Source organism: Vicugna pacos, chromosome 32, assembly GCF_048564905.1.
Source record: "Vicugna pacos chromosome 32, VicPac4, whole genome shotgun sequence".
Classification (NCBI taxonomy): domain Eukaryota; kingdom Metazoa; phylum Chordata; class Mammalia; order Artiodactyla; family Camelidae; genus Vicugna; species Vicugna pacos.
In genome coordinates, this window is record NC_133018.1 from 4,172,679 (window position 1) to 4,200,646 (window position 27,968).

Here is a 27,968-nt window from a genome sequence, read left to right on the forward strand (position 1 = left end):
CCGCCGCCCCGCCCCAGAGCCGCGCAGGCGCCCTGCGAGTGCTGCATTTTACCGCCGCAGAGGTGGAGGTGGGAGAGCGGATAGCTGGGGTTGGGACTGCAGAGCCCGGGGAGGGGGCGCGGTGATGGCGGTCGCGCAGGCATCGCGTTGTCACGGCCCCACCTGAGAAGGCGCCTCTGAGTCCAGGTTAGAGGTCTAGCTTGAGAAGGGCCCCAAAAGCAAATAAGCCTAGTGCTTGGAGAAGCCAGGAGGCCGCGTGCCCGAGTGGTGGACCCGGCCCGCCCCCGCCCAGCCTGGCCCATGGGCTCCGCGGGGCCACACCTGCTTCTGGGTCCGCACTGGCCGGGCGGGGTCGGGTCCTGCCTTTGCGGACAGCCCCACACACACATTGACTCACTGTGCTCCCACCCTCGGAAGTGGCGTTATGCAGACTGTGCTTTCCGCGGGGGGAGGGACTGGGTGGCCCGGCTGGGCCCGGTAACCTTCCTGCCACACCTGCTAGGAGTTGGCCCAGTACTAGGCCTTTAGAGGCGTAATCCTATTCAGTGGCCACAACCCATACTCCCGATGGGCAGAGCTGGCCTCCCCATTTTTCAAAGCTGGAGTAGTGACTTATTCAATGTTACACAGCCTGTACGTGGTGGCAGACTAACTCCTGTGGCCGACAGGAGAGTGGACCAGCTGTCACTAAGCCCAGTCGTGGCTTTTCATGCTAAGGGCCCCTGGCACCCGGCCCTACGCTGGGCCCCAGATAAGGGATTCCCAGTGACTAAAGCATGGCTGGACTTAAGTACAGCATGCCGAGGGCAGCACAGGAGCCGGGGTCTTAGGCTCGCTGAGAATTTTATTGAGCATCTACTGCATGCTCAGCACTAGGGGGAAGGAGTAGCTACAGATAAGTACGATACGGCCCTGGGCTCTAAGGTATAGTTTACCAAAGACCAGGTAAGCTAGACCTTAAAGGAGGTGAACTCAGGGAAGAGGTATTAGGGAGTGGGATCCAGCAAGGACAAAGACCTGGCAGTTAGGACAAAAACAAAATGGTGAGGAGAGAGGCCTGGCAGTTGGACATGAGGTTGGGTAGAACAAGATCATGGACTGTTTTCAATGCCTAGTTGAAGATTTGAAACTTACCCTTAAGTAATTGGGAACCAGCGGATGCATGAAAGCCATGTTTAAGGCCAGGAATCTTACTCTGGAAGGTCAAATGCATTAGAAGCGAGAGGGAGGGACTGGAGAGTGGGCCTTTTCTGGACCTCAGTTTTTTACCATCTGGAAAATTGGACTTGACGGACTGTTAAAAGCACTGGAGAATAGAAGAAATCCTGGAATGTCAGAGCTGGCAGGACCCTTAGACTCACCACTGTCCACCCCCTTATCCTGCATAAAGGGAAGCTGAGGTCTGGGGAGGAGAGGCTGGACCCAGTTTGCACAGCAAGTGAGCAGAGCTGGGGCTGCCATACCAGACCTCTTGCCTCCCCCGCCACCTTCTACCTGCTGTGATTCTATAGTGGGGACCTCAGTGCCCATGAAACCGCATTTGAGTGTGTCTGGGAGGAAGCCCCCATCCCAGGCTTCTCCGTGCTTTGAAGAGTCACCATTGCTAACTCCAAATGGAATTGAGGTTAACACACCAGGCTGATCTTTCCCCTAGTGAATATCTTTAAAGAGTGTAATAGATAATGACCTACCATCCACCACGGCCTGTGAGGATTGGCTCCAGTGGGAGGTGAGAGGTGGGAGGCGGCCAGCACCAGGGGGTTCCTTCCAGCTCTTAAGAGGGATTAGGGCCCTTCTAGCTTCTGATCGTGTTGGACTGAGATTGGTTTCAAAACAGAAAATTAGGTAGACTGGAGCATTCTAAGTAACTGAGTCTGACATTCATAAATGTCAAATGGGGGACACTCTGATTCTTCCATAAAGCTTTTCCTTCCTTGTCACCAAATGTCACTGTCTCCACTTCCTCACCTCCCACCCACCCCTGAGGGGTGGTACTCTGGCTCTACCCCCTCTCCTCCACCTAGGTGGCCCTCAGTGTGGCCACCGATCCAAGGTCACTGCACGGTCCTCACCTTCCTGGCCCCCTTGGCTGCACTTAGCACAACTGCTCCCTGCTCCTGGACAGGCTCTCCTCTGAGCTTTCAGGACCCGACACTCTCCCAGTCTCCCTCTGCTGCCCCAGCCGCTCCTCTTTCATCTGCTATGTGAGCTTGTCTTCTCGACCTACCCCCAAAATGCCGGCGTTCCTCAGGGTTCTGCCCAGGCCCTCTGCCCTATCCTGGGCGACCTCATTCATGCCCACTCTTGCAGGGAAGGGAACATCTCCCACTGGGCCAGGGGCTTTGTGGAGAGGGGTGTATTTTTCCTTGTAAGGTAGGTAGGATTTCCAGTCTCATCTTACAGGTGAGGAAACTGGCTCAAAGATGTTCTGCGACTTAAATAAAGTCACACAGCTGTTAATCATCAGAGCCAAGATTCAAACTCATGTCTGTCAGACTCAGGCCTGCTGGCTCCACACGTTCCTGAGGTGTGAGCTGAGAAGAGCAAGGCGTGACTCCCCTTTTGGGGGCATTCAGATTGTAAAAAGCACATACACATCTCCCTCTTGTAGCCTACACGCTTAACAGCACCCATCTCCTTCACCCCTGGGAGAAAGCTGCCAACTCCCCAAAGCCTCATAAACAAAGACCAAGATGACCACCTTGGACAGGTCACCTACTCCCAGGACTCTTAAGTCCCAAGAGGGCCCCTGATCCAGGGGAAGGGGACTGGTGATTACAGTCAAACATGGTGTGTTGCCCAGAGCTTGGAGTGGGTACCCAGAGCAGGGATCGAGTCTGCTGCATCTTCACTTGGTACAGGGTCTCACTCCAGGGACAGAGCAACACCCTCCCTCCACCCCCAGCCCCCGATTGCCTGAGGACATGTATGTGATGTGACTGGGGAGGAGGATCTGGACTTGGATTTGAGTTCTGCTCAGCCAGTTACCAGCTGAGTATCCTCGGTGAAGCCACTTGTGGATGGGACTGACCACCCTGTTTCTCAGGGGTGGGATCAGCAGGAGCACATTCGTACCGTGCCTGCACTGGCCATCACAGCTGTATGAGTTCCTCGCTGCACCCCACCCGGAGTCAGTGGTAACAACTGTTCTTCACAAGGGACTAGATTTCCAAACCATTGCCAGAACCTTCTGCCTGAGCCCAGTGAATAGGTGACCCAGAAAAGGCACGTCCTTTATTTTTCCTCGGGTGTACCAGGACACTCTGAGCTCCCTGCAAAGCCTGGACACCCAGGGACATGTTACAAAGCAGCATGGTATTGTTCTGGAGAGATGGCTTTCACACCGTCGGCATGGTTACCAGCTTGAGTGGGAGGGGCCACCTGCCCACAGATTCGTGTCACCCAGATAGGATTTTCATTTTTTTTCTTTTCCCCCAAATGCAGGCCTCCTGCCACCCAGGTGACCTGGCCAATCCTGAGCCAACGGTGATAACACCGCCACCAAGAGCAACTCTTGCTGTTAATCACTGGCTCTCTGCCTGGCTTTACCCCCATATGCCATCTCCCCATATCCTCACAGCTCTGGAAGGAGGCCGTTATCCCCATCTTATGGATGAGGAAAAGGAGACCAGAACGGTCTGGCACTTGCTCAGTGGCCAAGACGGTCACCCGCAGCACCCCCAGTCTCTGCCAGTTGCTCTGGCCCCAGTGTCCTTTTGCTGAAACCAACTTCCACCCCCTGTGTCTGAGATCAGCCTGAGCACACAGATTTCAGGATCATCCAGGGCCTCCCGCCACTCTTTGAAAGCCCACTTTGGGAGCAGATCCACTTCCATGGCAGCTTTTGGCAGTAAGAAGTGCGAAAATGTCCTGGTGGCCACAATCTGTGAGCTGCTGGAGCTCAGAGCCCCGTTCTCAGCATGCCTCCCGCCCCCCAGCAAGCTTGTTCAGAGCTCAGCTCTAGAGGAGAAGGTGAAGCTGTCGCCTATGGAATTGTAATTAAAATGAGGGCAAAAAAGGCTTTTGCTTCAGATCTGCAAGTAGTCCAGAAGCTTGTGTTTCTTAGCCAGAATTTTTTAGATCCTTTGGCTGGAACCATCTGGCTAATTGCCTCCAGCTTCGGTGCAGTTCTTGCTAGGTGGGTCCGGGTTGGGAGGGGCTGTTGTGGTCTTGGGAAAAGCTGGAGGTCAGGGCCTGGGAGTGCCATGACTTCCCCTCTCTGAGCCTTGGGTTTCCTGTCTGTGAAATGGGAGGCTGCACTAGTGGATGGCTAAGTTCTGTCTTTTTTCCAGCTCTGAAGGTCTGGGGTATGTCGTCAACACTGGAAGTTCAGCAAATGACACGGCAGCTCAAAAGGAGGAAACAAGGATGCTTCAAAGGCCCAGGGTTTGGCCCACATCAGCATGTGGAGTGGGAGCAGATAGCGGAAACTTCCCCGCAGCAGACCCGGGCGGCGGGGGCCTGCACGCTCCCACGTGGTCCAGGTACCATCAATATTATTGTTCCAATTTTACAGATGTGGAAGCTGAGGCCCAACTGCAGCACAAAGAGCAGGGGGTGGGAACCAGGACCCAGACCCACTCCACGCCGCCGTTCTTCCCACTGCTGCCCTGCCCCTCCCAGCGCCTGAAAACACTCTTGGTTGTCGAGCTGTACTCGTAACTGTCATCAGCTGATGCTTAAACCACGACCTGGGAAGGAAAGGAAGAGGGTCGCTGAGTTTCCACCAAGGTTCCCTGCCGGGCAGCCATGCTAAAAAAAACAGCTTTTCCTCCCCAGTGTGTTAGTAGGCGGCGAGCAGATTGCTACGCCTTCTGTCTCCTTCCAGACAACAGTGACGGGCTGGCCCCGACTCAGGCGACAAAGGGACCTGGGAGCAGCAAGGCCAGAAGGGAAGGCTGACTCCAGGGGGTGGCCTCTGCAGACATAGCACTGAGCTGCCGCTGGGGTCCTAGGTAGGACCGCTTCCCCCTTAAAAGATGCAAGCTCCTCCACTTGGCCCTTTAGGACCTGGCCCTGGTCTTTCTTTCCAGGCTCACCACCCACTCCCCGGACACCCTGAGCCCACTGACTTCCCAGATCCTGCCCACAAGTTTCTACCAACTTTCCCATTCTTCCACCTCTTACTCTCAGTCTTTAATGCCCAGCTGAAATCTTACCTCCTCTAAGGAGCCTTCCCAGTTCTCCCTCAAGAAGCCCCCTCCCCTTCTGCCCACTCCCACCATCTGCACGGACTTCTTTTGGTGGGATTGGTGTTTGCTTCCAGCCACGAGGCATCAAGCCCTGTGATCTGCAATTGATCTAGTCTGTGATCTCGTTTAATCCTCATGACAACTGTTGGGTGGAGATTCCTCTGGTACCATGTGATGGAAGCTCTCTCCCACAAGGTCATGGCGCTGATAGGGACAGAGTCCGGCTGTGAACCCAGGCTGTGATAAAGCTGTTACCTTGTTTATACGGGACACTTGGAGGATGAGCCCAAGCTGAAATGCCCTCTTCGTGAAATCACTGGGCCCTGAAGGCCTGGGGGAAGCAGGGAATTCACGGAATAATAAGGATCTTGGAGACAACTCAGGGTGGCTTTCTTACTTTGAGAGACAGTATAGCATGGTGGGCCAGCTTTGCCACTGGACGGGCCTGGCTCCCAATCCAGCTCCCACTTGCTGTGCTGTGTGGCCTTGTGCTTGTCCCTTTGCTCCTCCCAGACTGGTTCCTCATCTTCAATATGGAATTAAAAATAATTCCTTTGTCCCAGCTCTGTTGGAAGGAATAGAGACCTAGGCAATGACAGCTGGTATTAGTATTGACTGTGGGGAACTGAGGCTCAGAGAGGGAAGGTAGTTCACTCAAGATCACACAGCAGATTGGCAGTAGAATCAGGTACTACGCCCAGGCTCCTCAAAGCCAAAACCTGGGCTTGTCCTTGAACAGCTGCTGCCTTACCTTAAAGAGGGCTGAGACTGACTTGGAAATGCAGCCAAGGAATTCATACTGGAATTGCTGATGGGATTCTGTGCCTCCCTGAGCTGAGACCACTGCTTGGGTTGCCTGGGGCTGGAGAACATTAGGAAGCCCGAGTCAGAGCCTGGGATCATGTGTCCAGCCTGGCATCTGATCCATGGAATTACCCAGGTCCTATGCTGTTGCCCCTCTGAGCCTCAGTTTCTCTGCCCCCAGAAATCGGGGTAAGGATCCCTGGCCAGAAGGAATTACATGAAGGCACAGAGCTGTTTTTGGAACAGCTATCCCTGAACTCTCTCTGCATCGAGTTCTGTGCCATCACTTGCCGTGGCTTCATTTCATCCTGGTCACAACTCTGTATGATGGGGACCCAACTCGCAAACACATGGCTGGGAAGGGGTGGAAATAGGGACTGAGCTCTGATCCTGTTCCCTCTTCCTGAAACACTCACTCCTCCTCTTTCCAGACTTAACTCAGTCTCCTTCTTCAGGATCAGCACAACCCTGCCTTCCTCTAGGAGGATCCCCTGGCCATGGACTGGGGTGGGGGGCCCCTGCTCTGGCCCCCAGTGCTAGCTCTACTCTTCTGTATTGAGACAGTTTCTCCCTCTCCTCCACCAGACAGGGAAGCCGTCTGCAGGGACTTTGTCACGCTCATGGCTGTGCTTGGCCTACAGCAGGTGCTCCATAAATACTTGCCGAATGACTGAATGCATCAGGCCAGCACCAGGACGCCACCCAGGCCCCGAGGGAGCCAGGAGCTGGGAGGAAGGCTTCTGGACTCCTGCCACGCCTTACATTAGTGGCATCTTCTCCGAGTCCCTACAGCCAGCCCCTCCGGGATGCCATTTGAGCCGGCTGAATTCCGGGCACCACTTCACCTTGGAAAAGCAGCCTCCACCCTCATCCAGCAGCCCGGTAATTGACGTCACAGAGGTGCCAGGAGCTGCCCCATTAATACTTAATGCAGACCTCACTGCGGCAGAGCTGCAGGCTGGAAGAGCTGAGAGGGCTGTTTGGAGTCTCTGTGAGGTCGTGAGGAGGGCACAGAGGGGAAAGGGCTTCGTGCACCAGAGAGCCCCCAGCAGATGCATGCTACACCAACCCATTTTAACTTTTAAGTCCCTGGCTTAACTTGGAAAGAGCCAGGACAGCACGTGCCTGCCTTAGGACAAGGAGACTGCTGACTGAGCCCCAGCAATAAATATGTGGGGGATTAGGGGCTCTCAGGACGTTTCCTGGAGGCAGTGGGTGGGCAGAGCCTGGCGCCGGCCAGGCCTGGACTCCACTCCAGGTTTGCACTGTGCAGCCGTGGGACCTGGGCAGCAGCTACACCGCTGAGCCTCAGCTTTCTGATCTGTGCAGTGGGTATAATGCTACCCTCCCAGAGAGGCTGCTCAGAGAATTAATGGAGATGAATGATGGAGAGGACCCAGCCCAGCACACAACAGGACCTCAACAAACGCTGAGTCCCTTCTCCCAAATCTGGAGAGAGGAGATATTGGGGCACTTCATGTATTCAGTGGCCAGAGTGATGTTAGAAGGGAAGATGGAGCTACGGGGCATGGGAGGGGACCTCGGTTTGGACTTGTCCCCGTGATGGGGCAACACCCCAGAGAGACGTCAGAGGGGATGGGCAGAGAGCCCCTCGTGGCAGGATCAGAAGGGCCCTTGTGGCCCATCTCTTGTGATTGTCTGATCTCTTCATTCGACACAGGAGGATGCTGAGGGCTGGGGAGGGAGAAGACCAGCCCAGAGGCTCATGCTGCACAGCCGAGGTCTGACCTGGACTGACCTGAGACTGCGTCAGCTGAAAGATTTATCCAAGGCCACCCATTCTCTGGGGGAAGCAGGTGACATGATGACATGCCCCTGCCCCTGTTCCCTGGCCGGGACCTCTGCTTCTCTGGCCTGAACAAAGCAGGAACCTCATTCTCCCCGGTTCCTGGTCTCCCTCCAGTGTGTTTCCCCACAAATGCTGGGGGCTTCCCCAAAACATAAATCCAACCATGTCATCCCCTGCTTAAAACCCTTGTATGGTCCCACACTTAGGGTTGCCAGAGAAAACGCAGGAGGCCCTGTTAAAACTGAGTTTAGATAAACAACGAATTATTTTTAGTGTAAGAATGTTCCAAGTATTGCATGCAGAATGTTATATTTAAAAACTGATTCGTTGTTTATCTGAAATTCAGAGTTAACAGGACAACCTGTATTTTTATTTGCTGAGTCTGGCAATCCTACAATAAGCGCCTTCAGGAAAAGGTTGGAGTGTTTCATTGGCCTACGAGGCTCATTCGTGCCCCTCTTTCACATGAGCTGTCTGCTTCAGACACAGCTCTTTGCCTTTACTTGAGAATTTCAAGCTCTTCCCTCCTGTCTGGCCTTTGCAGATGCCATTCCTTCCACTGGGACCATCTGGGTACCTACTACTCCTCCTGCTGCCCCACTGTGCTTGACCTGACAGCCTTCAGACCGCTGAAGGGTTGCCGCTTCCTCCTGGAAGCCTTCCTGGCTCTCCAGGCCTGGATGGTCTCTGGGGTCCCACTGTGCCTTGGGAAGTTCCTCTGTCTGTCCTGGTCCCTTGATGCGGAGTAGGATTCAGCAGACGTTTGTTGCATTGAGTTGCTAAATTCTACAACCCCTTGCCCCTCCCCTAAAAACAGTTTCCCCTCCTTCATCCGAGTCCTCTGTGTCTCCCATGGCCCCGATGGCATCCCACCTCCTCCAGCTCAGTCACCATCCAGCGCCATGAGCAATCTTTTCAGCCCAAAGGTCAGCCAGATCAGCACCCCTCAGACCCTCCTGTGACCTGCAGGGCCCAGCACTGTGCCTTCCTGCCAGATGGTGGCCAACAGACCCTGGTGGGTGTGGAGGATGCCAAGCCAAACCGAGCTTCTGTGTCTGCGTCTCCTCCCACTCAGTGGCCAACAAACAGAATCCTAACCCTGCCCTGAAGCAAAGCCTCCTACCTCCGATATGCCTATAAAGGAGGCAGGGAGACATTCCACTTGGCAAGAGAGAGAACCGAGGAAGTAGAAAAACAGTTGTTCAAGGCTCAGGGTTCTGGACCCTACTCTGCCTCAGGGCTTTTGCATCTGCTCTGCCCTCTGCCTGGAACAGCCTTCCCAACAATCTTCGCACGGACGAGAGGCCTTTCCTGACCCTCCTGGCTGAAACAGGACACCCTGTCCTCCCACCCATCTTGTCACTCTCCGTCCCACTACCCTGTTTCATCCTGTCCACGGCATTCACCACTCTCTGAAATCACCATTTGTTCACTTATGGACTTGGTGTCCAGCACAGGGGAGACTGGTGGTGGTGGTGAACTCGCATGCCTGCCCTTTGCTGGTGTGACACTTAGGGGAGCACAGTGGTGGGTATGAGCTCCCACCTCCCACGTCCTCCAAAACCAGTGCCCTTGGGAGGAGGGCAGGCCAGGTGGCTGGGCTCCGTTTCAGGGGCAAGAGCTTCAGGGAGCCCGAGCTGAGCAGGAAGGAAAGAAATCTGCCAAAATGTTGGTTTTCAGTAGGGGCTCAGATTCAGAGCAAGGAGGTCACCCAGTTTTCTCTCTTCCCTGTCTATTGGCAAAGTACCAGCAACCCTGCCCCATCCTCCTGAAAGCTGAGAAACTAGGCAACAGGAGACAATGTTGGGGGCACTAGGTCATCCTGAGGGGCCAGAGATTTCTAAATCCCGATCACAAAGCAGATCCTTGGAGCCTGCTTTTTCCAGTGCCAAAAAATATAGAACCAGCCCTTGCCTCCACTGAGGGGAAAATGCGCACCCAAGAGCAAGGCTCTCCGAAGCCCCTTTGAGCTACCATTCTGCATCGTGGGACAGAGAGCTCATCCCACTGTTCAAGCCAGCCCGCGTTCAGGTCAGGCAGTCTCGTGTTGGAACCGTGGCTGCATTGCTGACTGCATGACCTTGGCATGAAGCCTGACCTTCCTCCGCTCCAGTCTCTGCATCTGATTGTAGTTAAGTTACCAGTGTTTCTTCACTTACCTGGGGCGGTGGGGGCGGTGAGGGTGGAAAGCAAGATTTGCAGTCAAACAAGGACCCTTCCTGAGGACTGAAGCCACGTTTAGGAGTTGCCTGGAAGGGACTGGGATTATGATCTGAAACCCTTGGTTCACGCTGGAGACATAGGAATGCCTGTTTCTACTTGGCACTGTTCTCTAAACAGATGAGAGGACCCCTCAGGGCAGCCTTCCAACCCTGTTGGAGGCCCCATGGTATGGGTAAGTCAGTGGTTTGGCAGTAAAGCCCTGATAAGGATTCAGGAGGCCTGGGTGAGAGGCCCAGCTCTGGCACGAGTATGCTGTGTGACATGGAATAAATCACTTGCCCTCTCTGGGCTCTGGCATCCTTATCTATAAAATCGGTCATTCATCCCTAACTTACCAAATTCACAGAGTTTTGGGGAGGATCAAGTAGGAGAGTGCTTTGGAAAGCATTTGCTGTCTGGTGAGTTAAAAGAGGATTGCTATTAAAATGGAAAGGACTATGGGACATCTCTGTACCTTCTGCTCTGTACTTTGCTGTGAACCTAAAAGTGCTCTAAAAAACAAAGTATTTAAAAAAAAAAAGGACCCCCCAGATTTTCTACCAGGGACCTTCTAAAAAGCCTTTGAGTCAGGCAAGACAATAGGGGTTCAAATTCTAGCTTGTAATTTGTATGACTGTGGGGAAATGAGTTAAATGCTGGCACTGCCAGAGGTCTGGTTTTCCTTCTGCAGAGGCAGTAGCCCTGGGGCAAGAGAAGGGCTGGGAAGATGCTGCAAGATACAGAATAGCTGAGATGAGGAGGAGAAGCCCAGCAGCCTCCCAGCCCCCTGGGCAAACAAGGAGGAGGGTTCCCCACCTGACTTCAAACTGAGGTGGGGGCTGCCTGTTCCAATTTGCATCCCCTGTAAGCAGCCCTCTGGATATCAGCTCCACTCCAGGTAGATGGTGACTCAAGTTGTTCTGCAGAGACTGGTCCCTCTGCCCCTGTTGCCATGGCACTGCAGCACAGCCTGGCCAATCAGGAAGGAGATGGGTATCTGAGCCTCTGTTGCTAAAGCAGGAGCAGGATGCCCAGCCAATGGGAAGGACGGCAGAGTGGAGCCACCATGGAAACCTCAGCCCTGAGGTTCCAACCGGGTTTTTGTCTCCATGTCTCATTTGCAGGGGGTAGGCTGGGTTTTCTGCATTTTTTTTTTTTTTTGGCAGAGCGCATCCTGCAGCCCCTAGAGGACATCCAGGAGTCACAGCAGGGGTGCATGACAAGAGATATCTTCAGTGAGTCAGAAAGAACCCCAGCTTAGCAGGACACAGTTCAGATGTCCCCTTCATCATTCTGCCCCCAGATGCTCAGCATCACCTGGGTCTATGACCTTAGTCCACCCCCACGGCTCTACCTAGCCCCATCTGTCCTAAGAAATGGCTGGAGGCTGCAGAAAAATCCCCACCCCCAAAGTAAGAAGAGGAACATGGGGCTCATCTCCAAAGGGTGTTCTTCTGCCCTGTAACCCTGTGGCTTTGCAAAACTGCTCCTCCTCTTCTCCTACCTGCAGGGACAGCCGGAGGAGACATAGGTCAGAGTCAGGTGCTGCCCCTCCATGAAATTAGAGGGTGGGGCATGTGGGCTCTTGTGATTCCTTCCTCTAGACTTCGCTGATTTTAACCTTCAGGCTCTGGATAAAGTGGATCTGCAAGAAGTAACTTTTCAAGGGAGAGCCCTGTAAATAATGCCAGTGGACACGAATAAGAAGCAAATTGCCCTTAAAAGGCCTGACCAGCCAGGCTGTCAGTTTTAGAACTGAGGCCCACAGGGGTGAAGATGCCCCCTCAAGATCACACACTACCTGGCTGCAGAGCCAGGATGGGGAGCCCTGCTCTTCAGCCTGCAAGATGCAGCCTTCTCCTCCAACCAGCCTTCTCACCACTGGGCAGGCATTCTGGGAGCTGTGCACACCCACACCCCCAACACCCCTCATTCTGCAAACACGGACATCATAACAATGGCAAGAGAAAGTGTGCCCCACCCCTTCCTCGCTCTCTCCTGGCTTTTTCTCTGTTGCCTAGCAACAGTTCTGTCCAGAAACCTGGGTATCTTCCTCGACAACTCCCTCGCCCTCATCCTTCTCACCAAACCCCATCACCCAATCATGTCCATTTATCTCTTAAATGGCCCTTGAGTCGTCCGCTTCTCCCCTCCCCTACCCCTTCCCAGTCCCAGTTCCATCATGCCTCTCCTGGACTCCTACATTGGCTTCTCGCAGGTCTCCTGCTTTTACACCTGCCCCTCCCATCCCCCGCTTCCATTTTCTACAAACACAGCCAGACAAGCTTTTTTTTTTCTTGGAGTTAGGAGGTAATTAGGTTTACTTATTATTTAATGGAGGTACTGGGGACTGAACCCAGGACCTTGTGTATGCTAAGCACTGTGCTCTGCCACTGAGCTACACCCTCCCCCCTAAGACAGGCTTTTTAAAACACAGATCTGCTCTTGTCCCCTGATGCTTGCTGAGAACTTCTAAGGATAAAAATCAAAATCCTTAACGTGCCCAGGAGGCCCTGCATTGTAAGGCCAACACAACCCCAGCCTGGTCCTGCCCTGGCAGGTGCTCTGCCCTCCCTGCCTGGAACATCCCCCACCCCCAACACACTTCCAGATCTTCTAATTACTCCTCCTCACCCATGAGCTCTCAGTTCAACAGTCACTTCCGTGGGGAACCTTTCCTGACCCCCCTGGATAGGTTAAATCTCACTGTTTCAGTCTCTCTTGGCACCATGAACCCCTTTGACCTGTAGCACTAATCACAGTCGCAGTGTTATGCTTATTCATGTAATTATTTGATTCATAGCTGTAAGCCTCGCCCCACTTGATGTAAGCTTTTCCAGGGCAGTGGCTTTGTCCTGTTCTCAACCTGAAACACATGGATAGATGGGCAGATGGACAGATAGATGGATGGGTATATGGATATGTGGATGAATGGTTGTGTATGTATATATGTGGATTGTTGGATGATGGGCGGGTGTATAGATGGATGGGTGGATGGATGGATGTGTATGTATGTATGTGGTTGTTGCTGGATGATGAGCAGGTGTATAGATGGGTGGATGGATGGATGGATGTGTATGTATGTATGCGGTTGTTGGGTGATGAGCAGGTGTGTAGATGGATGGGTGGATGGATGGATGGCTGTGTATGCATGTATGTGGGTTGTTGTATGATGGGCGGGTGTATAGGTGGATGGGTGGATGGATGGACGTGTATGTATGTATGTGGTTGTTGCTGGGTGATGAGCAGGTGTGTAGGTGGGTGGATGGATAGATGCTCTTATTTTCCCAACTTACTTAGATCTAATCATACATCTCTGTTCTGTGGCAGCCGGTCCCATCCATTCAACATGCACCAAGCATCTCTGATGTGCCAGGGATGAGCCCCCAGAGCTGTGGGAGCCCAAGAAAAGATAATAATAACAGCTACTTCCATCAACACTTACTGCTGCACATGCCAGAGACCCCTGTATGCTCTCCTCCTGGGAAGCTCCCCACTCCTTCCTCTCTACTTATCCAGAGCCTAGCAGTGTCTCAAGATTCCATTTGAGTGTCACCTCCTCCAGGAACTCTCCCTTGGTCATCCAGCCCATGCCGGATTGTCCATCCTCAGAAACGGCCTGGCACACAGTCCAGGCCACTCTTGCTGGTCCTTGCTCGAAAGCTGCTTCACATTATCCTTTCTCCTTCCAGGACCTTGAGGGTGGCGATGGTTACCCCCATTTTAAATAGAAGGAAACTGACTTGCCTGAGGTCAAGCAGATAGTAAGTGGTGAAACTGGTGCTGAAACCAGGTTGAATCTAAGACCAGGATCCTTAATTGGTACCCATCCCAGGCCCCAGCAGTTCCTCCAGCAGCCCTGAAGGTAGCTGCTCCCCTTGTGTATGAACACTGCTGGGGGTGGCAGGGGGGGTGGTCTACTGTCAAATACTTGCCTGTCAGAAACTATTCTAAGCCATGGAAGTGCTTGTCTGAAACCGCTACCCAGCGACCCCAATTCTGCCCCCAGGGGCCCAACCAGAAAAGGGAGTCCCCTCTCCCACATGGCAGCCCGTCAATAATTCACAGCCAGCTCTTCTCCCCGCATCTTATCCTCTCCAGGGAGGGGCTGCAGACGGAGAGCATTAACCAGGAGCTAGAAAACCCAGGTTCTCATCCTGGCTCTGCCGCTGTCCCCGGACTAGTACATTTCAAAAAAAAAAATTAAGTAGGTGATGTGATGAGCCTGAACATTAAGAGGGAAAAAAGAGAGAGAAAGAAAACCTATCACCATCTCCGTCACTCTTGTTTCATAAAAGAAAGGGCACCCTGACACTCACAGAAGTAGGGCAGACAATCTGAGAATTAGTTTTATGAGATTTGCCTACCATGTCCCTATTTCTCTCATTCTGCCATGTCCTGGGCTCAGGCTAGAGGGGTGGGCCCCGGGGCTGGAGCCTGCAAGGGCCTCGGCTCCAACCCATTAAAGAAAGCACCCTCAGCTGGAAAACCCAGGAAAGGGCCCTCGGCCACCCAGACCCCACGGTCACTCTGTTTCAAGGGGGAAGGAAGAGCTGAGAGCGTCTGGCCAGGAGGTGGCCGAGCTCAGGAAGCCAGGCCGACTTCCCCCGTGTCGCTGCTCCACGTCCAGTCTGTCTTGGCTTTAGCCCAGCAGAGGCTTTTCCCCGGCTCCGTGGGCACCGTGTGAACGAAGGCTGCTCGCAGGCAGGGGCTGCACAAGGCCACGCTGCAAGCACGTGGAACCTGCTGGAAGTCGGGGGGCTGTCGGGCTGGCTGGAGGCTGGTGAGAAAGGCCAGTTGGTTCTGCAAAGGCAGCAGGTTTCTCTTGGGTCCGTTGTGTGCGGTATCCGAAGGGCGCGGCTCCAACCCAAAGGCCTTCTCCCTGCTCCTTCACTTCGTATTTATCGAACACTTGCCGTGTGCAAACCCTGTGAGCACATAGCTGAGCAAAGCAAGACTTGGCCTCTGTTCTCACAGAGACCGGAGTCTCGTAGGATAGGCCGTGTGGATCCAAGGAGGGAACAAACGCTGACTTGCAGCAGTGACACAGGCTGCAGGGCAGGCTCACAAGCTGAGAGCGGGCAGTGGGGGGCTCTGCATCATGGGGGATCACGGAGGCTGAGAGGCGACGATGTCCACGCTGAGGTTGCAGAAGAGCAGGCATCAACCGGGGAAGGAGGAGGGAAAGCCACTTCCAGGCAACCTGCCTGGGATGGGACCACATTAGTCACCAGAAGAACTGGCAGGAGACTGGTGTGACTGGAGGGGGTCAGGCAAGGGGGAAGGATGGGCAGAGTGAGGCTGGAGAGGGATGGAGGCTTCCAGGTTACTGAAAGGGGTTTGGTCTTTTCCCAAGGGAAATAGGAAGCCAATGAATGGCACCGAGCAGGTGACAAGTACCAAGTGGCACAAGGAAGTGTTATTACTTGAAGGTAGAGCGGAGACAGCAGTTGCCTCTTCCAGGAGTCAAACTGGCCGTTGACGGTGGTGGTAATAGCACTAGAATTACCGGTTCCAAATGCTGTGCCCCACACGCTGCTTTAAACACTCTTTGTGCATAAATCTCATCCTCATGTTCACCCTATGAGGTGGACAGTGGTCTTATCTGGCAAAACTGAGGCACAGAGAGATTAAGTAACTTGTCCAAGGTTACACAGCTTGTAGGTGGGGAGGGTGGGCAGGCAGGTGAGCAAGCTCTGTGCACTTAATGAAATGACTGTCCTAAAGAAGTCACAGGACAGGGGAGGGCTGTTCCGCAGGAAAGTCCGGGGATGGCAGCCTGGGATAAACCTGGTTTGTAATGTGGGCCCTTGTGGTTGGTTCTGTGAACAAGCATTCATTGAGCGCCTACTGCGCACCGGGCGCACTGTTGTACATGCTGAGGACAAAAACTTACAGTCCAGAGAGGATAAAAGACAATGCATGAGTGGGCCAATAACGCAGATGATTTCCTGCGAGGACAAGGGCTGGAGGGGGAGACAACAGGGCAGCGGGTGGGCAGAGGGATGGCCAGGGAGGGCGACAAGTGACACCAACAATGAGGAGGCAATGGAGCCACGACCTTGGGAGGCGGATTCCAAGAAGAGAGGTGAAGTCGTGCAAAGGCCCTGAAGCAGGGGCAACCTAGAGATGTCCAAGGAACACAAAGAGGAGACACTGTATCATCCTGAGTGAGCAGGAGGAGATGAAAACAGAGACGGAGGCGTCCAGAAGCCCAGGCCCCATCGGGCCTTGTGGGCGGTAGCAAGGAGTTGGGATTTCACTGATGGGAAGTCACTGGAGGGTTTCCACGCAGGGGGTTGGTGCAGCCTGTTCTGTGTTTAAAAGAGAGCATGCTGGTCGCCCTGAGGAGAGTAAATTCTTCAAGGCCCAAGAAGATGCATGAGGACAAGTCCAGCTGCTGCTGCATCAGGTCAAGGTGCAGATGGGAGGAAGGGTCAGGTGACCGTGTATTTCTGCTAACGGATTAGATGTGGGGGTTGAGCAAAGGAAACACAGGCTGAGGCTCTTAGCACTAGAAACTGGGCAGACGATGGTGCAGTGACTAACATGGGGAAGACTGGGAGGAGCAGAGTTGAGAGGATGCGGCTAAATCAAGAGTGTGCTTTAGACACATCCAGTTTGTTGTGCTCTTGAGTCTCCCAGGAGCGGCCAAGAAGGCAGCTGGACAACTCCGGGTTGGAGTTCAAAGGTGGGGTCAGGGCTCGAGATCTCAGGCGGAGACTCTCAGGCATGTAGATGGTAATTAGAGTCACCGGACCCAGTTGCACGGGGGGATGAGATGCAGAAAGGAGGGCCGGAGCCCTAGGCTGGGGTTCTCCAATGTGGGAAGACTGGACAGAGGCACAGAGGCCGGCCAGGGAGGTCAAAAGAGGAGGCACAAGGGATGCCCACCTGGCCGGGCTCTGTGCTGATCAATCCTGTAAACTCAGGCAAACTGCTTTCAGCCTCCAGACCTCAGCTTCCTCTCTGCAAACCAGAAGGGCGGCCCCACCCAGCACCGAGCTGGTGACACTCCTGCGGCCCCTTGCCAGATGCCAAAGCGGAAGCCCACCTCATTTCCAGGCCTCCGACAATCAGCTTGCACTGGGTGAAATACAAAAATACAGCAAAACCCAGCCCAAAGGACCACCCCCGAGGGGGGCGGGGGAGGGTGAGGTCATGGTGGCTTGGAGGAGAGTCTAGACTCACTGGTCAGTGGGGTGACCCCTATCCTCAGTTACTTTTCTGTAAAAGTGGCCAATAATCCCCAGATGAGGGGTGTCTCCAGAGCTAGGCCAGGTGGCACGCAGAGCACCTTGCTGGCTCCAGCTCCTTTCTCCTTTAGGGAGATTCCTTCCCTGACTCAGAAGAGAGGGATTCCAGCGCAGCTCCACCCTTGCAGAATAAAGCATTCCTGCTGCTGGTCAACCCTGGGGCTGCCAGCCCTGCGTCACCCCTGCCCCACACCTAGAGGCATGTGGCTGCGTCCATGGCAGGAGTCAGAGACTGACTGGTGATCACTGGAGCCTGGGGCACAGCTGGGGCTGGACGGGGGACATCAGGGCTGGTCATGGCTGTGGCCTGGAGCCTCTTCCCAGGCTGCATTAGCACAGCTGGCAAAGGGCTGTGATATGACAGAGAGCACGGGGGAGTTCAGGCCAATGTGTTCAGTCCTGATGAAAGCTCCTGGCTCCGGGTCTCCTAGAAGCAGCCCTGGTGGGCGGGGGTTGCAGGAACTTCAGTGGCAGCCGCTGGCAGGGGACCAGGGCTGAAGCCTGGATTCCTGGCCCAGCCATGTCACAATTAAACCAATGGCTCTGCTCATGGGGCACCTCCACCTTGTCTGGCACTGGGCCAGGCCAGAGCTTTACATATGGGCTCTTCAATGACCCTGCAGGGATGTTCCCATGGGAAAAATGAGGAGACCGAGGCAGAAAGAGAAAGGCTTGCCCAAGGGCCCCCAGCCTTCGACACTCCTCCTGCAGGTGCACCAGAAGTCAGGACCCTGGTGGAGCCTGCAGGGTCCTGCGTGATGGGCCTCTGCTCCCTTCTGCTGCGCCGCCGTGCCACCGGCCCCTCTCTCCCCATCCCTCCCACACACTGTGCTTCTTTCCATCTCAGGGTCTCAGGCTCTTCCAGCCAGGAGCTCCCCCTCTCTTCTGTCCCGGCCCTTTGCAAGCCCTGCCATCCATCAGGCCTCCGCCAAAATGCTCCAGAGTCTCCAGAGTCCTAGACTCAGCCAGGGGCCCCATCAAACCTCCCTCAGTGGCCTCGCTGTGGCCTTTGGAGTACTTTTCCCAACAATTCTTTTTTTTTTTTTTTGGTCGGGGGAGGTAATTGGGTTTAGTTAGTTAGTTATTTTTTAGAGGAGGTACTGGGGATTGAATCCAGGACCTCGTGCATGCCAAGCACGTGCTCTACCACTGAGCTATACCCTCCTCCCTCCCAATCATTCTTACTTCACAACCATAAAAATATGGTTTTTTGGTTCATGTCCTTCTCCCTCTTGTATCCACACAATGCCTGGTACATAGATGGTTCTTGGTACGTGGGCAGATGGGAAAGCAGAGATTGAGTGTGCAGCGAACAGTGCTTCCTCCTCATGCGACGGGCTGGCTGTGGCTCTGCCCCGAGACAGGCACTTGTGTAAAGGAATTCTCCCTTAGAGCCTGAATCATAAAACCTGGTAGGAACAGGATCTTCCGATCACAGGGATGCTGCCCAAGGAGGCACATGTGGTGGGAGGTGGACCCGGGCCCCTGCGTAGGGCCCCAGGCTAGGTCAGCTTCTCTGTGCCATCGCCCATCTCAGACCCCAGTGGCAGCTGCCAGACTCCGGGCTCCCGCAGGACACGCCGTCAAGCGGTGGTCGGACCTGCCTCTTGTCTCCCAAGGGGAAGTGTGCCCCATTTCACTTCTGCTTTGAGGCGAGACACATCCTGTGTGTCAGACCACCCCCGCGTGATCCCATCCTCTGAGCGCCGACCACTGATGGTGACCGGTGCCGGTGGTCAGGCCCTGGGGAATCTGGGGACTCGGCCCTTGTCACTGTGCAGGGAGCCCAGGCCCCAGGCTCTGCCTCCTGGACGCGGCTGCCCTGCCCTGGAAGCCACTCTCGGCGGACTGCCTTCTCCCACGTCTCACCTCTGTAAGGGAAGAGCTCCGGGGTGGAGAATCCCTGAGCTCAGACCTTCCTCTGCCATGTATGTGCGCAGCCACCCTGGGTAAATCCCTCCACTCTCCGGAGCAGCGGGGAACCACCACCCACCGGCCTCCTGCGCTGTACTGCGCTCCAGCCCTAGGACGAAGGGCGCACTCTTGCTTGGGGTCAGTATTACCTTTCTTCCGCTTTCTTCCCCTCCCTCCCCAAGCTTCCAACCGGTTGGCGGTGCACCAGGATCTTGGTAGATCTCCACGCATGTTCAAATAAGAACGTTTGGACGGCCTCAACACCCCTTTCTCCAGGCTTCTTCAGCTCCCCCAGGCAGAATCAAGCTCCCTCCTCTCTTTCTGTAGGGCTTTACAAGTCCATTTCCCTCCACCAAAAGAGCAGGGCCACCTAGGTTCAGCTTGCATAAATGCCTGAATCAATGAATTCAACCGATTCTAAATGAGCCCCTGTGTGGGATGGGCACTCGCACATGGGCAGGATATAGGCAAGAGCAAGATGTGCTCTCTTCCCTCAAGGGGTTCAGACACATCTGGAGAGGCAAGCTATGTGTACAAGGAGAGAAACACGAGAGCCGCACTTAGCACATGGGTGCTTAGTGTGACCTGGTTCTGTCCATACCTGCTGTGCGCCTTTAAGTAGGTCTCTTAGCCACTCTGGTCCTGGAACCCAGCAAGAGTGATTGCTACAGGACATTGGAGATGGGGCTGCCATCAGTAAAGGATTCAGAGGGGGTGGGTGGGTATAGCTCAGTGGTAGAGCATGTGCTCACAGGAAGGAGCCCCCAGAAGCCCCTGCCTGCCCCCCCGCCACCATCTGGACCTCTCATACCCCATCAGAATCTAGTTCAGGGTGTCCCAACTTCAACACGACTGACATTTGGGCTGAATGATTCTGTTGTCAGAGCTGTCCTGTACATCATACAGTGTCTAGAAGCACCCATCAGGTGCTGATAGCACCTCCTGCACTTGTGACAGCCAAAAGTGTCTTCAGACGTTGCCACATGTCCCTTAGGGGTCAAAATCCACCCGCTCCACCCCCTCAGTGAGAACCCCTAGCTTCTCCTGTTCTCCTCCAGCGCTGTAGCCAGGAGCTGGGAAGACAGAGGGGGTTTGGAGACAGTGTCAGGACGAAAGTTTCATAGGTTCACCTCAGGCGGAGCCCTCCCCACCCCCTAGGCTTGTGTCTACCCAGGAGGAGACGCAGGACAGAAGGCCTGGAGGAGGCCGAGCTCCAAGACAGCACCTGATCACACCTCCCAGATGCTTTTGTACTGGGCAGGAGGAGAACCAAGGATGTGAGCTACTAGGGTTGGATGGATGCACATCAAAGGCACCAGGGAAACATTTCTCTTCCGGGATGCCAAGGGCTTAAAAATAAAAATTTCTATTGCTTAAGAGACATCTGAGGATTAATGGGGATGGGGGGAGGGTCACAGTGGGAACGGAGCCGGCTGCAATCAAAGTGCACAAAAAGGAGGCAAGACCCAGTTCCAGTCACGGCTGCAGAGAGACTGAAGGGAAAGCCACCCTCCTCAGTGCTCAGCTTCCCGTCGGTGGAGAAGGGGAAGGTCTGAAATCTTGTGGTCCCCCAGGTTTCTCCCAGACTTGCTGCCAGGCAGAAAGTGCTCAGAGACAAAGGAGCCTGCAGCACCCCATCTCCCCTTGCCCTCACAGGGAAAGAGATTTCCTTCTTGGGAGGACCACGGGCTGATTCACTGAGAACAGATGAATCTTGCTACAGCCAGAGATGCAGGTGGAGGTCCCATCTAATGGCTGGGAGGACTGAGTTCTCGGCACCGGCTTTGCCCCCATGACCTGCACATTCCAGGCCAGGCTCAGGGCAAGTATGAAGGCCAGGAGCTGCCTGAAGTCCTTGCAGCTGAAGTCAGGGGCTGCGGATCAGGAGGAAAGGAGCACCTGCCTTCCAGAGAGGAGCGACCTGCACCCCCACCTTCCTTCCAGAGCCTGAGGCCACACCCACACCTGTACCCCAGCAGAGCCGCACCTCGCCTGGAATACGGTCAGCTGCACGGGACAGGGGGGCCTCTGGGACAGAGGAGAGGGTGAACTTCACCAACAGCACAGAGCGCGGAGCCAGGCTCTGGGTCCCACAGACCTAACGTCAGCGGCTGTCAGCTGTGCGGCCTGGGGCCCCCACTCTCATCTGGTCTGATGGTCATTGATAAGATTACAAGATGAAAAGGCACGTAAAGTATGCTACTGTCCAGAACACAGGGAAGGGAATGCTCAAGAAATGGGGCAACCATTATTATTTCACACATCTGAAAGTTTCTGGGTAACCGAGGAGGCCTGTAAATTGGCTTCTATTCGGTCTTTCCTCCCACGTTTTCCACTCTAGCAAAGCCTCGCAGGTCTCCTTAGTGTCCAGGTGTATATCCTGTACTTATTCCCTGTAATCCCTGAAGTTTCTATGACTTTGACAGGTCTCTTCTGACAAGTAGGAGGCAGGCTCGGGTGCCTCCCCAACACAGCACCTGGCAGTGCCTGGCCCAGCTGCTCAGCCCTTGGGGGTCCCGAGCCCTGGGAGGTCCTTGCAGCTCTGTCAGCCCCGGCTCCCATCCTGTTGTCACTTGTCACTTCACCCTGCTCTTGAGTTCCCTGCCTCTACTCTGTTGCCTTCCGCTGAGTGGCCTCTGCGCTGCTTCGGTCTGAGAACCAGATTTCCAGGGTGGTTAGGATTGCGTGTAAAGCAGGAAGAAGCCCGGAGAAGGGGTCTGGGGCGGGGCTTCTCAAATGGACCGCTGATAACCGCATCACTCGAGTGTGTCCTTACAGTGGAGTCCACACCTCCTGAATCAGCATCTCTCGGGGAGGCTCTGGAATCTGGGATTTAAGCGAGCTCTTAGGCACAGGAGCCTTGAAGAACCCAGGGTAGGGGACTAAGACAGCAATGTCTTCTGCCTTGAAGCCTCTTTGGCTGATTTCTTGTTCCTTTGGTGAAGGGATGCTACTCTGTCTCGTTTCTTTTGCCATCATGGTTTTCTGCACCCCACGTTCTGTGTGGTTCCTCACCCCAGACACACTTCCATATCCAGGAGGCTGACTGGTGCCACCCCAGGGACCCAGGGGCCTATGTGCATCCCTCTCCCCTGGCACAACCACGAAGCTGAGAAATGTCTGCAGAGCTGCTGGCCTCGGGCCACAACCCTGAGCCCATGGGCAGGAGCCCGGAGGCCCTTCTTCCTGCCCTTGGCAATGAAGCACCTTGGCCAACAGGAAAAACTCCCAGCAGGGGTTCTTGGGACCCAGATAGGGCAGAACAACCACGCAGTTAGAGGAGTGTGGCCCTCCAATCCATGTGGGGACACTGGGCTCTGCCTCTTGACTATTCTGACTCCTACACATCCTACAAAGCCCCAGGCTGCTTGCTCCTTAAAGACTGCCCTCTACATCCCAGCCTCTGTGGTTGGTGCCCATCTCTCACAGCCCAGGGCTCAGGGTCCAGGCCAGTTGTCTTGTCATAACAGCTCATGTTGAGGGAGGGGCTCACAACCTCCCAGGCACTGTCTTAGCTCTTCACCCACGTTCTCTCGTGCAATTTTTACAACCCCAGAGGGGCATAATTGTCTCATTTTTCAGACAAGAAAACTAGGGCCCTGAGAGGTGCAGTGACTCCCTCAGGGTCACATGCTGGCAGGTGGCTCTGCTGGAGTCTAGATCCGGGCACCTGCCTCCTCAGCCTGCCCTCTCCCTGCCCCGTTACCGAGTGCCTACAAGGCATCAGGTCCTCTGGCCAGTCCCACCTCAGCCTGGGGCAGGTCACCGTCTGTCCCTTTATCTGGGAGAAGATGTAGAGGCTGGGTCAGATCTCCAGGACCTCCTCTGCTCCAGAGCTCTGGTCTCACTGGACCCCCTGGTCTCCACCCGCCCTGGGGCGACCCAGGGCATGTCACTCATGAGTCTGGGCCTCAGCATGTCACTTCTCACCATGATTAAGTGCCTTCCAGGATTCAGCTCAGGGAGCCGGGTCTAGGTGACCTCTGCAAGGTCGCTCTTACAATTCGTGTGTCCCTCCCATGGGCTGGGCCTTGTGAGGGGGCCCTGCTGCCTGCACCTGCCCCTTTGATCTCACTCTTTCCGCTGTCACTGAAGAATGTGCCAGAAGAAATTCCCAGCTGAGTGAGCTGAAACAGGTCAGCAAATAATGAGGGCGTCACAAGCACGGAAGAAGAGAAATACACAGAGGTATGAGTGCAGGTGTGTGTGGGTGGATGGGGCTGGGAAGGAAGCTGAGGCCACGTCATCCCTATTTAACAGGTGAGGAAACAGAACCAGCCTTGGTTCTCGCAGCTGAGGCGGCAGGGCTGGAATTTAACCCCAGGTCCTCCTACTGCTTTTCTCTTTCCACTAGGAAGTGGGTATCACACCTACACACCTGATGGTGGGCTTGCAATCCGCACACATTCTCCAAGTCCAAGCAAGCCACGCCCTCCCCGAGGGCTGGCTCTGCACCTGGGCAGCCAGGAGGGAGGGAGGGAGTGGCGGGAGGACAATGGAGGAGGAGGAGAAGGATTCGGTTTGACTCCAGGTTCTGGCTTGGACAAGTGGGTGGAAGGAGGCGCGGGGTAGAGAGGAGGGCTGCGGGGAAGCAGTTCGAGGGCACGTGAGTTTCAGGTCCAGCTCCGAAGGGTGGGCAACCCAGCATTTTAACTTGTCAGCTGTCTCTGCTCCCACACAATCACCCACGGGGCCTCCTGAGTCATCTTTGTAAGAGGGAAGAGGGCAGAAGGCAGGGACGACTGCTGGCCTTACATGCAGGATACCAAAGATGCCAGGTGACTGATCTGAACAGGCCAGCGGCTGCGGCGTCCAGCACGATCACTCGGGAAGCCAGCTCAGCAGCACGGGCAGAGGACTCCCGCCTTCACTTGCTTACTGCCTGCCAGTCAGTTAAGTCCTCTCATATCCACCTGTTTTGCAGGCTCCATTACTTGGGAGCTCAGGTGGTGAGGGGGGAGATTCGGACGTGACCCCCAGTGCTTGGCCCTCGAGTCCAGCTCGTTCATTCACCCTACACACTTAGCCAACAACCGCCCCTCCAGCATCTACGATTCTGCTGAACATTTAGGAACAAAAGGATGAACAAAATAGGCAAGGCTCCTGACATGTTGAGCGTAAGGGTGTGGTCAGAGAAGGACGAGGTGACGTGGGAAGATGTAATCAGGTCCCACTGAGCTTCCCTGGACAAGGGACCTTTGAGCTACGAGCTGATGGCTGACAACCAGGAGTGAGTGAGGAACAGCGTTCCAGGCAGTTGGAATAGCATGTGCAAAGGATCTGAGCCACTAAAGAGTTGGTGATGTTCCTGCTGGCTAAAGAGATAGCCCGGGACCAGATCAAGAAGCCACATCTGCGAGTTTTCAAGTTCAAATCACCAGAGAGGTCTACATAGTAGGGGGCACAATCAGAGTGATTTTTAAAAAGGACTCTGGCTTCCAAGTGGAGAAGGGCCTGAGGGAAAGCAGAGCCATGGTGGGAGGCCCTCCTGGCTGTGCAGGGGGAGGAGGGAGAGGAAGGGGTGAGGGCCAGGCTGAGAGCAGCAGCCAGGGGCCTGGGGGAGGGGATGGATTCACAGGCTACTGAGGAGACAGATCAACAGGGGTGGAGAAGTGGGGGCATCTGTCGGGTCCTTCCAACCCTGGCAGGTGAGGGCGGGCGCTGAGGTGGAGGGCCCTGCCGAGTCTTATCCCGTTAAGCAGTGGGTCCTCACGTCAATCACAGTCAACAGAGGCTTTCCTGGGACTTTTCTGTCTGCTCAGGAGGCCCACCTGAAACTCTCCTCCCCACCAAGGGCCTGTGACAGCCAGGGTCCCCAGGTGAATCGTGAAGTCCTCCCGTCTGTGGCTGCCTCACTCACCATTAGGGCCTGGTGACAGTGCATAGCTGCCCAGCTGAGGACGGCATTGCTGCTGCGGGAGCCAGGCTGGGGGCAGGGAGGCCACAGAGGCGCTTTATTCCTGCTTCCAGTATGTACAGGTATGTACAGCTGGTGTCAGCCTATGGTACACTATTTCACAAAATTATACATCCTGTGCGCACCCCTTCCCGGCGGGAGGCGGCTGATTCTGCTCTGAACAGCCCATGGACGGCAGAGGAAAGGATGCCCATGGGAGCCACCTGGTCTCTGAGGACATTCCTGAGGGCTGCCCGCCCCCTCCCCAGCGCTGAAGCCCGCCTACCCGTGAAGTCTCCTCCTGGGGTGGACGGACGCTGGGGAGGTGGCAGCCCCGGCCCCACCCCACACCGGGCCTGCCTGACCTGGCTGGTCCCCACCCGGGCGGCCGTCACGGGGCACTGGCATGCATCCTCTCCAGGCAGCTCGTCCAGAAGGCCACCAGCCGGTTGTCGCGGTTGACACAGAAGTCCGTGAAGTCCTTCAGCAGCCGGTCGGCAAACTTCTCGTCGCCCGTGGCGCTGGAGCGCCACGTCTTGGTCAGCATGGTGTTGTAGGCCCAGCTGTAGCCCACCCGCTCCTCACAGAACATGTTCTGGTTGCTGGAGCTGGTCGAGTTCCGCCGCCGCCGCGGCTGCCCCGAGAACTTGCGCTTGGAGTAGGGCAGCTGCAAGAAGACCGTGCCTGCGGGCGGAGGGGGACGGGGTTGCGGCCACTGGGGCGGGGCGGGGCGGAGGGCGCCCGGGCCGGGTCCTCCCAGGGTCACCGTCCTGCCGGGCCACCCCCACCTCCTGCCCACCCACGCCCGCGGGCCTCACCTGTGACATGGATGTACTGAGGCTTGTTCTCCGCAGGGAAGTTAAAAGCAGAGGCGGAATACTTATCTTGTACAAACCCAAACCTACGGGAAGGGCAGGGAGACACACACATGATTACGGCCTCCTTGGCTAAAGGGACGAGGGGAGAGGGTGGCTACTAGGATCTCCGACAGCCCGGGTGAGGGACCCGGAAAGACCTCTTTCAGGTGGAACATTCAGGCTGCTCCTTTCTAGCCTCACCACGTCCCACCCTCCACCCCTTTAGTGGCTCCCAGCCCTCCTCCCGCCCAGCTCCCTTTCTTCTCCAGGTGGTCAAGAGCCCCCTCCCTGCCCCTCTGCCCCACGCAGCCTTCATCTCTGCCCAGCCACCCCAACTTCCGCACACCCCGAGCCGTCCCGTCCCCCAAGCCGTCCCCGCTGTGCCCACCCCGTTCCCGAGAACTTCAGCTTCTCTGGGGAAGGCCCAGATCTGAATTCAGCTGAGCTACACTTCTCTCCCTTCCCTCACTAAGCACACAGTAGGTTCTCAATAAAGGCTTTGCATTGAAACCAAGTATCTTAATTGAACTCCTTTTCTTAAAGGGAGGAATACTAATCTGGGACTCTGCTTCACGGTATTCTGGAAATAGGCAGGAGGGGCCATTTTTCATGCCTGGCTCGTTCTATTCCTGGTCTATTTCCACAAAGCGCACTTATTACAGCTCTACCTGCTAAGCGCTGTGAAGGACGTGCTGGCAGATGGGCTCCTGCCCTGAGTCTGAGGGGTTTGCGGAAAGAAGGCATGATGGAGGCAGAACTGAAGCAGGTAAGATGCTGTCTCCTGTCCCGGGCTGAGCTCCGGGGAGGTGCTGTGTTGCATCCTCTCTAGAAGCTGCCAGCTTTACACTGGCGCTTGATAATTATTTACTGAAGAGCACAGGAAGTTAGACACATACATCAGATGGGTCGGCAGACACGCAAGGCGAGCTCATCGCCGTCGGCTGTTCCATCACATGCTGGGGCAGCTCTGAGGTTTGCCTTTCCTTCCTCCCCATCTTCCAATCAAGACTATTTACTCAGCACAGATCAGCCTGACCTGCTCACAAACGTGTCAGTTGGCCAGGGTCTTCCCAATAATGACTACTGTCTCCTGAGGGCTTTCAAGGAGCCAGGACCACAGGGAACCCTCTCAGCAACACCGTGAGGGGTGAGGACACGAAGGCAGAGCTGCCCCAGGACTTGCTCACGCTTCCTCCGCCAGACGCTGGTGGAGGCGGAGGGGAACTGGGCCTGTCTGCTTCCCACATCAAAGCCCTTTCCCACCCGCTTGGGCACTCTGTTGCCCCAAGTGGCACCCCCTCCTACTGGAAGGAGGAAGTCGGGCCCCAGGCATTGGTTTCACAGCCTTTATCAAGTATGGAAGAAAAGGGCAGAGTATGGTCTAAGGCAGGCCTGGGCCCGCTTGAGTGAGGGAGGCTGAAGAGCCTGGACCTTGTCCTGTGGTTGCGGGGTGTGTGCTTGGGGCAGGTGTGTGCTCAGGTGTGTGCTCAGAGCGGGTGTGTGCATGGTGGGGCCAGCGGCAACAGCTGAAGGCACCTGAACAAGATGATATGACACTGAAGCAGGGACAGGAGGCTTCACTTTCGCTATGATTAACATGAAGTAGCAACTGGACACTAAGTTAGTGATGTTCCGGAGACAGAGCTGGACCAGCCTGCAGGAGAGACCGCTAAGCCTAGGACAGGCTTTCCCTGCTGCACACAGTCGGTACTAGTAAGCACCTACTGAACTTATCTATTGCTTCTTAACCACTTATTGTCTTTTCCACACACATCAAGGGGCTCTTGACAAATTCTACAGTTTTTCTTCTCATGTCATCTCCTGGAGAGTTTGGCTCAGGGTCTTCTTGGAGGCTAAGGACAGAGCTCTCTGCTCTCCCATCAACTGGAAGAAGAGGTAATCAGGTCTGAAAGACCACAGTGGTAGGACCTGGAGAGGTGGTGCTGAACTGTGAAGCCAAGGCAGAGGGACTGTCGGAGATAAGCAGCAAATCTGTCATTGGGGGACTGGGTGCCTCTCCCCCGAAATGACACAAAC

At 55.2% G+C, this 27,968-nt stretch overlaps 1 protein-coding gene, 1 long non-coding RNA gene and 1 other non-coding gene across 3 annotated transcripts in view; 1 reads left to right on the plus strand and 2 right to left on the minus strand.

The window, feature by feature from the left end:
- The first annotated feature begins 8 nt into the window (after window positions 1-8).
- LOC140691032 (uncharacterized) lies at window positions 9-10,469 on the plus strand. Its single transcript, XR_012066486.1, has 3 exons — window positions 9-186; window positions 4,293-4,484; window positions 6,582-10,469. It is a non-coding gene; the product is annotated as an uncharacterized lncRNA (long non-coding RNA).
- A 7,887-nt stretch (window positions 10,470-18,356) lies between these two features.
- On the minus strand, window positions 18,357-18,429 carry TRNAA-GGC (transfer RNA alanine (anticodon GGC)). Its single transcript has one exon. It is a non-coding gene; the product is annotated as a tRNA-Ala (tRNA).
- Window positions 18,430-25,105: 6,676 nt separating this feature from the next.
- DEPDC5 (DEP domain containing 5, GATOR1 subcomplex subunit) overlaps window positions 25,106-27,968 on the minus strand; it is a 77,992-nt gene continuing 75,129 nt past the window's right edge. The window contains exons 42-43 of the mRNA XM_006218025.4: window positions 25,893-25,975; window positions 25,106-25,758 (exon numbers count right to left, since the gene is read on the minus strand). Of these exons, the coding sequence (XP_006218087.1) occupies window positions 25,466-25,758; window positions 25,893-25,975 (376 nt within the window). The 3' untranslated portion in view covers window positions 25,106-25,465. The remainder of the gene's footprint in view (window positions 25,759-25,892; window positions 25,976-27,968) is intronic.